At 26.4% G+C, this 11227-nt stretch overlaps 1 protein-coding gene and 1 long non-coding RNA gene across 7 annotated transcripts in view; one reads left to right on the forward strand and one right to left on the reverse strand.

Moving 5' to 3' along the window:
- The window catches only part of LOC101507271 (uncharacterized), an 11979-nt gene extending 8115 nt beyond the window's left edge, over window positions 1-3864 (reverse strand). For 2 of the 6 annotated variants that reach the window (XM_073367928.1, XM_073367923.1), the window contains exons 1-3: window positions 3464-3863; window positions 2520-2729; window positions 1703-1748 (exon numbers count right to left, since the gene is read on the reverse strand). In XM_073367928.1, the coding sequence (XP_073224029.1) occupies window positions 1703-1748; window positions 2520-2533 (60 nt within the window). In that variant the 5' untranslated portion in view covers window positions 2534-2729; window positions 3464-3863. Of the gene's footprint in view, window positions 1-1702; window positions 1749-2519; window positions 2730-3463 lie in introns of all 6 variants that reach the window. The other 4 variants (XM_073367926.1, XM_073367924.1, XM_073367925.1 and 1 more) reach the window with 4 other exon arrangements.
- A 2026-nt stretch (window positions 3865-5890) lies between these two features.
- Window positions 5891-6824, forward strand: LOC113786370 (uncharacterized). The gene is made up of 2 exons (XR_003472648.2): window positions 5891-6080; window positions 6429-6824. It is a non-coding gene; the product is annotated as an uncharacterized lncRNA (long non-coding RNA).
- Window positions 6825-11227: the final 4403 nt, after the last annotated feature.

The raw sequence follows: 11227 nt of genomic DNA on the forward strand, positions 1-11227 counted from the left end.
ATATATATATTGATAAGATAGATATAAAAAGGTAGATAGAGTAAAAGGATAAATTATATAGAAGATTCAATTTAATATATCAAATGTATAAATTTTATTTTGTAAGTTATATATTTAATTTAATCAGACAATTATCCTTAAGGAATTCTTAATAAATACTATGAAGGCAACTTTTTATTTTTACTATAACAAATGTTTCTTGTATTTTTTTTCTTAAATATTTTTAGTATTTTTAAGTTGAATTTTATTAGTAGGAGTTGGAATAGGTCAGATATTTAAGGTATGATCTATTTAGTATAAATATTATATTTAAGTTTTTTTTTTTAAATTTGTTTATTTAAATAGGATTGATTTATGTTTTCTAATAAACTGTTAGACTTTGCAGGATGACTAATTATATATATATATATATATAATAAAAGACTCTTTATATTTATATATTAAATACTCACTACAAAAAAAATTGACCTATCGTGACACACAAAATGTTTCACTAAACGTTAAAAACTGAAGGTAAAAGTCAATAATACTTTGAGTGACACTAAAATCTAGTGTCAAATTTAAGGGGCGACCTGCGACACTTTGAGGACTGTCACTATATGTTCGAAAGATTGTCACTACATGTTTTTGATTTCTACCTACAATAATGACTGTCACTAAAACCTAGATAAATATAAATAAAGAATTAATCTATTCCTACAGTATTGTCTGTCACTAAAACTTAATATTATTTATTAAACGTTTTTACCTCCCTACTAATTGTTATTCTAAATTATTAATACCAGTAAATTATATTTAAATTTCTAATATATTTTTATTAACTAATGTCATTGAAACATACAATAAAAAATGTTCATACTGCAAACACAATATTTCCAAATTGCACTGATCTGATAAGAATTAATCTATTCCTACAAACTTATTATTATTTATTAAACGAATTTTTTTTTACCTCCCTACTAATTGTAATTCTAAATTATTAATACCAGTAAATTATATTTAAATTTCTAATATATTTTTATTAACTAATGTCATTGAAATATACAATAAAAAATGTTCATACTGCAAACACAATATTTCCAAATTGCACTGATCTGATAATCAAACAAATCTATTTTGTCCAAACAGCAAACATAGTTGACAATGACATCCACAAACAGCTTCAACTAATTAAGTTACTGATTAGTTTTAATCCTCAACATGAAGAATCTGTTAGAATGCTAACACATGATTTCCAAAATGAATCATGACAGGTAAAATGAAAAGGTTATAATTTGACAGTAAGGAAAATAAGCTTTTATACTTGTATGATCATTCTGTTATAAACTCCCCTGTGAGAATATGAAGGGGTGGAAAATTCCAAAGACTTATTATAATGAACATACACACAATGGTCTATAAAAATGATAAAATGAAATTCAAGCAAATAATATAATGGCATACACAGACTATTTTCCAAGTCCCCAAGCCCAAAAATGATAAATGTGCTATTTAAATTAAACTCATAAAACAAGAACCAGTTAAGAATTATCAGCATTTCCATGTAGTGTCAGGTATAGTACAGGAAAATCATATGAATAACATGCACAAAAGCATACCATCAAAAAATCAGTGAAGTTCTCGTGAGATGCAATGTAATTCACTTCTTTAGATCAAATAGAGGGGAGACAAAAACATAAAAGAACAAGGATCCAGATGATACCTCAGCAGAAGAAGATGGTGATGCTTGTTGTTTTGAGGAACTACTGCTGTAAGCAAAAACAGCTTCGTGTCATTTAATCAGCAATACAATTTTTCTAGTGTGCATGTATGTGTGTGTGTATATATATTTATATATATATCTGTGTCTATGAGGACATATTGGTTTCCGTAATAACTTTCAATGTCACTGTAAAAGGAACAATATCATGCATTTCTTTATCCAACTATTAAATTGTAACCACCAATTGTCTATTATTTGCATCAAATATTGTAAAAATTGAGCACCAATTAGAATATATTCAAATGGGTTCTTATTTTCATATATTCTTAAAGTACATTATAATTAATCTTGACATACATTAATTACATTAAATAATTGAATGGTAATCAGTTGGAACAGTGGAAGCATACATATATAAATTGCGTTTATATTGGCTTATGAACAACAGTGGAAGCATACTAAATTTTCTGAGTGTTTGGAAAAGCTTGTGACTTTAAGCTAATTTTAGCTTATTTCAACAAGCTCTTCAAGATAAGCTTATGAAGACAACTTATAACTAATATAAACAGTTTAACCACATTTCTCTTTAATTATATACATAAGTTGTTATCCACTATGTATATACAGCTTTGACGTGTCAGTTACCAATATACAGCTCAAAGAACCTCTTCATATTATAGATAAAATGGCTCCAAAAATAGAGTTCTTGATCCATATAGCATGGCAGTGAAAATCGGCATTTCCATGTCATTGACCAATATATAAGTCACGAGCAATCACATAATTTCTATCTTGATCCATATAGCATATCACTTACCAAGTTAATAACATCAATGCTCACATCTCCAGCTTCAACACCTTCAATTGTTACCAGCAAGACATTTCCAGGGATATCTCCAGGGCCTTTGTTGTTGACAATTTCGTGTCTATTAGAATATTGAATGTAAACAATCTTGCCACAAACCTGAGCAGGCTCAGAAGATGAAGCATAATGTTAAACCATTGAAATTGCTTGATTTAAATCTGCCTGGGAAAGCATATATATGTAAGTAGGAGAATCAATAAAGCACAAATCAAGATGGGTCATTAAATATAAGAAAGCTTATGATGCAGCTCATGAATATAGTTTAAATTTCAATTTTCAAGTCATCGTTGTTGTTCTTTAGGCAGTTTTCATTGACATGGTGTTCAAATTAAGTAAAAAAGCTAAAAGAATATACAGAGAAGCAAGTATGATCACCAGTTGTAGAACGAATAATATATGTCTACAAATTTCCAATTGATATTCACTTGCATTAAGACTTCTAAAATTTCCATCATACATTTAACTTCATTTGTCTTTGAAAATATAAAACATTTGCTAAACATTCTATCTAAAAAGTAAAAACTTTTCCATAACTAATCATCTCTATAATCTAGTATCTAGTTCAATCTCTTTCATAAAGACCTAGGATGCAAGAATAAAATTCACTGCAAGACACACATTCAATCTAAAGTGTCTATGCTAAATTCGAATTTCTGGTAAATATTCCCTCTATTCCTTTTTAATTGTTGTTTATTTGGCATTTTACACTTAACAAGACAACTAATAAATCTTGTTACTTTTGATACTGTTATTCATCGTTTTCAGTTACTTGCAAATGCATGAGAGATTAAATCAAAAACATAAATACAAATCCCTGAACGAACACACTCAAATAGAACAAAGCAGAGTGAGATATTCAAGTGTCATTATAAATTGTTGCTAGTTTTAGAAAATACCTGAGAAAATAGATAAGAAGCGGCGCAACACAACAATGACGACGAGGTCGGGAATAGCTTTGACCCTGTGAACCGGAGCTGTGGTTGAAGATTGAGGGATCGATTTTGGGAGTGACGGTTTCGCGCGAATCAGATATAGACGTCGATGCAACAAGAAACACAACGGGTATACGTAGATCAAAGAAGACACAAATCAATGGAAAATGGTTAAGTTCGGAGAGAGTGGAGCGTCGCAGAGATAAAAGTTGCAGATCTGAGAGTGAAGGGCAACGAATATCGATCAAGAGTGGTAACGTGATTCTGAAAGCAATAGATATCGAATTGTTGGGCGAGAGCAATGGAGAATGAGATCTTGTTTTTAGAGAGAGTATGTTTTGAGAGAATGGAAACCCTAGCAAGTTTTCAGAAAACGAGAGTGTTTGTGAGAAGTTAAATGAAAAAGAAACAAGGTTGAGGGGAATTTGTTTTGTTAAACCCTTTACCTACAGTCGTGACAATAGGTATATGTCATTTTCTTTTCAGTATTAGTCACACTCAATATGTAGCTAAAAATAATTATAGTGACAACATTAAAATATGAGTGTCACAATAGATCAATTTTTTTGTAGTGACTCTTTATTTTTATTTTTTTCAAAAAGACTCTTTATATTTATATGATAAAATACTTTTTTATTATAATTTTGAATCATAAATTTTTTATTTTCACTTTATATCTATTGTTGTCTCTCAAAATCAAAATCATTATACTATAAATTTAACGTTTATATTTTATTAATAACTGTTATTTATATATAGATCAAGTTTGTTGTAAAAAGTGAAGGAAAAAAATGGACGTTTTAATTGTACAGGTTTAACAAATTTCACAATCTTTTTATTGGTCTATTATACTTTTTGGAAATAAGCTAAACACAAAATAGACTTAGAAGAAAGTGTAAATTAAATTATTTCTTAAGTAATAAAAAAGAATCAAGCTTTAATTTTTCCAAGTAGTAAATAGAAATGACATAAGTAAACAAAGTTCAATTGAAATCCGCTTATTACCACTTCTAATAACAAAATAAAATTGAAATATAATATTATATAATATAAAAAAAATTGAAATGACATGTTAAATATATAAAAAGAAATATTTAATGTCATTAGTATATTAATTTATTAATCTTTAAAAAAATATATAAATACTTATTTAAAATATTAATATAAAATAAATTTTTAAATAAAATAATAATAAATCAAAGTCAAACTTAAATCTTAATTTTTTTTAATAAAACAACCGTATATTTTCAAAATTAGTTTGACTCAACTTATTCACCACCTTTGAGTTTTAGACTTTTTTATTTATTTATTTAAATGGGGGTATAGGCTCTGAGGTTGATTAAAAAAAAGGTAAATTAAGGTTAAGGTTGTGAATTAGGGTGGGTGAATTAAGGTCCTAGAAATTAATAGATGGTTGAATAACATAGTAGGAGTGACAGTGAGAGTGACAGATGAAATAGGAAGAGAACGTGAAAAAGAGAGAGTAGGGCCGTGGATGACGGAACCAAGGTCTGTATAAAAGAGGTGCAGTTGTCTTTTCAACATGATTGCTTGCTACTGTGTTTCTATTCAACTAAATTAAAGCATCTCCCTCTCCGGGGCCCTTTCTTTATCATCTTCATTCAACCACTCAACTCAATCTTCATAAACTCACAATAAATCAATCACTCATACGTTCAATCAATCATACATCACTCCTCCCTTTTCACTCACTCCACTACTACTTTCCTTTTTTCTTTTTCTTTCTAAAATGTTACAATTAAATATTACTAATTTATCGATCATTAAAATATATAATTTTTTATTATAATTTCAAAAATATTAATTATTAAAATAATAATTAATTATTATAATATTAAAAATATTTTGATAATTTAAAAATTAATTTAAATATAATATTAAATCAGAAACTAAAAAATATCAAAATTTTAAATTGTAGTTTGGAACTTTTTCCGGTATAGATGACATGCGATTACCGAGAATTATATTAGATTCATTATACGTAATATAAATTAAGACAATCATTGTGACAATTCATCTTACATCATTTTTTTTTTTACTCAAAAAGTATAAATACTTAGAATTATACATATTAATTTGAGCGTGGAAAAATACATACACTCCAGCAAGTCCACAAAGTAGACAGATTGGACTATTGACAAACGACCCAGCATGGCCCATTTGCATCCACCCTGGGCCCACGTCTCTACTCTAGCCACATTTCAAATCTAATTGTACTTTTGCATGTTAATGTGTGACTTCAATTTTAATATACTTAAATCTATTATAAATTTAAGAAAGGAAAAATATATTATTACCGTTATTTATTTTGTTTTTAATATAATATTTGAAGATAATCGTCTAAAATCATTAAAAAGTTACAATAGCGTAATACAATTTGATTCATGACTCACTCACTTATCAGCTTACAACTTAAAGGTTTTGTTTCTCCCATTCTTTTGCTACCACTTCATCATTTTCACTTTTTCTTCTCAATGTTACCTAGACATTTGGAAACAACAAACAATCTAACACAAGAATCACTAAAAAAAATTCAAACACAAGTTCGTTCCATTTCCAAGTAAGCTATATCTCACTCTTCATTCTATTTTTCCTTTATTTTACTGTAAAATGACTTTTTTCATGTCAACAGTTAGCTGCTACTAAACTTGTTTTTAAAAATATACTTTTGTTTATATTAATTATTTTTACAACCATTTCAAAGTTATCTCCTTTATATTTACACTCACCATTTTATAAAAAAAAGTTTTCATTTTTTCCACCATTTCGATTTTGTCATAGTACTTGATAAATGTTTGATTTTTAAATTTTTCCCTTCAAAAATATTATTTTCATTTTAGCTTCTCAAATTTGCATATAATTTATTTATCATCTCCTTTATTTTTGTTGTCTACTAACTTTTTTTTAGTTGTAGGAGACTATGGGAGAAAAGGCTTGCATAAATTAAAAGAAAAAATGTTGTTGCAATGCGGAATATAGGACAACATAAATATGTTTGTTGTTGATATTGAAAAAGAGTGACTGGTAGAGAAAGTTGTAAGGGAGACCAGCGTTTTTTATGTGAGAGAGATATATGCGCCATGTGAACTATTTCTCAAAGAATGAGAGAGTGGATATTGAGCTCGAACTTTTCTTCTATTTCTATTTTTTTTTTTCATTTGATAAACCCAAAGCATTTAGTAATTTACAATGTTTAATATAATAAATATATCAATTACAAGTTAATGTTTGATTTGAAACATTAAATATAGTAAATTATGTAACATCATTAGTTATGAGCAAAAAAGTGATAGACATTCATTTCCTTTTCTTTTTTGACATCAATGATAGACAATTCAACAAAAATCCATATCTTTTTTTGCCTATGAAACAACAAAAATATATATACATGATATCTGTTCAAAAATTTAATAGACATAGAATACATAGATTAAGCACTATTTTCCTTTGATTATTAAAAATAAAAGCACTATTTTCCTTTTGTTCAAAAAGGTTAGTTGTGGGACACTAAACTTAAAAAGAGAATCTATATAATTTAGTGAAATATACTTAAAATTTAAATTATTTAGAGTGCGTTGAAAATAGATACAGTGAGATGCTAAATTGATACATAAAAAGTATTTAATAAATATTTGTCAGTAATAAATATAAAAAATTAAATAGATAAATATTTTTTATTAATATATAAAAAAAACACAGAACAAATATTTATTATTGATTAATGCTAAAAAAATTAGAATAATATTTATAATTGATGTATAAAAAATACAAGACGATTGCATGTTAGTGTTAAATATAAAAAATCATTGGAGAAATATTGATCATTGATATATATTTTAAAAAGACTTGATACAAAGAAAATAACTTCTGCATAAAAAAATAATTGGACAAATATTTTTTACTAATATATAAAAAATACACACAAATATTTATTAGTGATAGTATAAAAAATAAAATAAAAACATGTTTACCACTGATACATTAAAAAAAACATGGGATAAATAAAATAAACATACGAGATAAATATTTATAATTAATATACAAAATAAAATAAGGGACAAATAATCATCAGAGATAAATGTGAAAAATTACAAGAAAAATATTTACCACTGATGCATAAAAAATACAAGACAAAACATATGACAAAAATTTGTTAGTGATAAGATATAAAAAATAAGGGACACATATTTATCACTGATACATAAAAAATTATAAGATAAATATTATAAAAAAAACACGAGATAAATACTTTTCACTTATACATAAAAATTTGATAAATATTAAAAAAAACATAGAATTTATTATTTATACCTAATGCATAAAAAACATGGGATACTTTACCATTGATACATATAAAAATACATAACAAATATTTATCATTATTAAATATTTTAAAAATATAATAAATAAAAAAGAACTTATGCATAAATAATACAAGACAAATATTTTTTAATAATTAATAAAAATCACGAGATAAATATTTAACAATAATATATAAAAATAATACAAGACAAATAGTTATACGAGATAAAAATAAAAGTCACAAAAAATATATTTGCCATTGATATATATATAAAAAACATGGGATATATGTTTATAGTTGATGCGTAAAAAATATAAGACAACTATTTGTCCTTAATAAATATAAAAAACCACAAGACAAATGTTTGCCACTAATATATAATAAATATGAGACAAATATTTATCATTATAAATATAAAAAATATACGATAAATATTTTCAATGATACTATATAAAAAAAATTACATGACAAATATTTCTTATTGATACATAAAAAAAATGGAACAAATATTAAAAAAAAAATACAAAATAAATGCTTTTCATTGATATATAAAAAACATGAAATAGGATTAGGTCATTATCAAATATGTCCGATGCAGTATCAATTTTAACTTATTTGCTCATTATTAATTGTAAACTACAAGTTTTTGATGAAGACAAAGATCAACCATTATGGTCAAAGCAACAACCTCAAAAAGAAGTTCAAATATCTTCAGTAATAAAGCTTCAAATCCAAATGTTAAAATATAAAGGTATATGATACAAACCAATACTTCAATTACATGAGAACAAGTCATATTTACATATGCACGTAAAGTATTTTCAAAAATCAAAATAACATTAACAAAGTCTTAAAACTAATATTTTTGACAAAATACATAAGTGTATTCGAATACAGCATCATGTATTCGAATGCAAAGCAAGTCAGAAGCAAAAGTAAAGTTGTATTCGACTACGACTATGTGTAGTCGAATACACTTCAAGTCAGTGGCCAAAATCTTTATACCTGTATTCGACTACAACCTTCTGTAGTCAAATACAAAGTAAGTTAGTGGCAAATTTTCACTAATCTGTATTCGAATACAAGGTGTAATTTTTGAATATTTTTGAAAGTTACAAAGAGGTGTATTCGAATACAACTGGAAGCAATACAATTTTTCAGATTTGAAATGGCTCCAGATCATTGTATTTTTTCATCAAACCTCTTGGATCAATGACCACGAATCTGAAGAGATGTTTATGGAGTATAAATACCCCATAACTTCAGATCAAACAAGACACAATCCTTGAATCAATACCTTAAACAACTTTGAACAAAATTATATTTTTTACAAAGTACTTGCATTTCATTTTCATATCATTCAGAAAAGGTTGTCAAATACTTGAATTGTTATTGGATTGTTTATCAATATACCTTTTCTTATTCTTATTCAAATCATATTGTATCACTTGTAAAAGAAAGTAATACTTTCTTAAAAGTAGCTTATCTAAGATAGTGGTTGCTATCTTAGAAGTGTTGTTAGAAGTTTGTAGCAAGAATCTCAGGGTGGGAGTTGTACATTTTCTGACAATTAGTGGATCAATCTCTTATAGTGTGCAAGAGAACTGAACGTACCCTTGGTTATAAGGGGAACCAGGATAAAGCTATTGTGTTCATTTATTTACTGCATCTTATTATTAGTAGACATTATATTAACTCAGAAAATTCAACTATCATACAACGCCTAAGTCTCGTCTTTTACAAATACTTGAAAAATATTTGTAAATTCAACACTATTACAAATAAAAATAATAATAATACAAAAATTAATAATACTTAATCATAAAAATCAATAAATAATAATAATAATAATAATAATAATAATAATAATAATAATAATAATAATAATAATAATAATAATAATAATAATAATAATAATAATAATAATAATAATATATTGAGGTAGACTACAAGGAATATCTGAAACAATTTTTGACCCTAACATTTTGTTTTATTTAGAAAAAAAAGACAGAAATAAAAAAGAAAAGAAAGAAAAAGATAAAAAGAAAGTTAGTAAAAAGTAGAATGATCGATTAACTGATCGATTTGAATGAAAAAGTAAATAATTAAAGTAGGAGTGTGGTTGGTATTTTACATTAATTTATGAATATGAGTGTTTTCTTTTTAACTTAGAATGAGTGTTTTCTTTCCTTTAATTTTTTATGTGTTCTAAAGTTTTATTTTTTATTTATATATATGGGTTTTTTTTTCTTCTCTTTATTCCAAATATATGCTAATCCCTTACGGAAGTTTAGTGGAATCGAATCCTTAATTCATTGATATATTATGTTAAATCTAACTTTGGTATTAGAGTGCTAGTTGCATAATATATAATAACATCGGATTAAGAAATTTAATCATAAAAAAGAAAAGAGTGAGAAGAGAAAAAAGAAAGTTTTGAAAAAGGTAAAGTGATGATGGTATAACAGTAGACAGGTTTAGATTAGATTAAGATTAGAATATAGGAGACGGAGTGTAGCATCCCGCGGGATACACGGGGGAAATTTTTCTGTTGTCTACATTCTTAACTGGGAGACCCACTGTCTTCAAATCCTTCGTACCACGATTCTGATTCTGCATCACCACAACTACCAAAATTAATATTAGTAACAGTAATAATAGTAATATCACTATCACCTTATTATATATCTTAAGAGTTCTCTATTTTAGAATCTCTCATTTTCGGTGACTTTGTATTTATTTATTTTTTTAAATAATTTTTAACATTCTAATTTTAATTTTAATGAAAAAAGAAAGAATCAATGAAGCTGCACATGTATACGGATGTATGTATGTATTTTACTTTGAGTCACTACTACGTGGTGGTTGCTGTATATGTTGACACTTGACACTTGACGCGCGCACTTTTTACTGTACCCTATTGATTTATAAGCAAACAGAACCATGTGACCGTGACTATTTTCAACTATTAAGCCTCCACATTCTATGCAAAATCACATCAAAATGAAGTTATATTAAGGCACCATTAAAATCCAAGGACCCTCAATACTGCTCATAAATTACAGGTGAAGACTGAATAGATTCATTGTATTCAAATTCAAATTGTATTGTATTGTATTACCAGCTACCTCAATACTTTTACACGTTCTTTACTTAAACAGTACTCTTAAAAGACTAGACTTGGCTCTTAATTGCAAATCATTGATTATGCAATCATGATCGAATTGTCGATGTGGGGTACCACCAAAAGAAGCAAATTAAGGTAAGCTAAAATAAATAAACTGGAATATAAATTCACAGTTCACCTGTACATAATCGAACTTGATATTTAAGATGCTAGCACACCAACCACTTACACAACAAATACGGTATACTTTTGTTATTTTTTCTTTAGAGAAATAAGG

The sequence above is a fragment of the Cicer arietinum genome, chromosome 4 (genome assembly GCF_000331145.2).
Source record: "Cicer arietinum cultivar CDC Frontier isolate Library 1 chromosome 4, Cicar.CDCFrontier_v2.0, whole genome shotgun sequence".
In the NCBI taxonomy this organism is placed as follows: Eukaryota; Viridiplantae; Streptophyta; class Magnoliopsida; order Fabales; family Fabaceae; genus Cicer; species Cicer arietinum.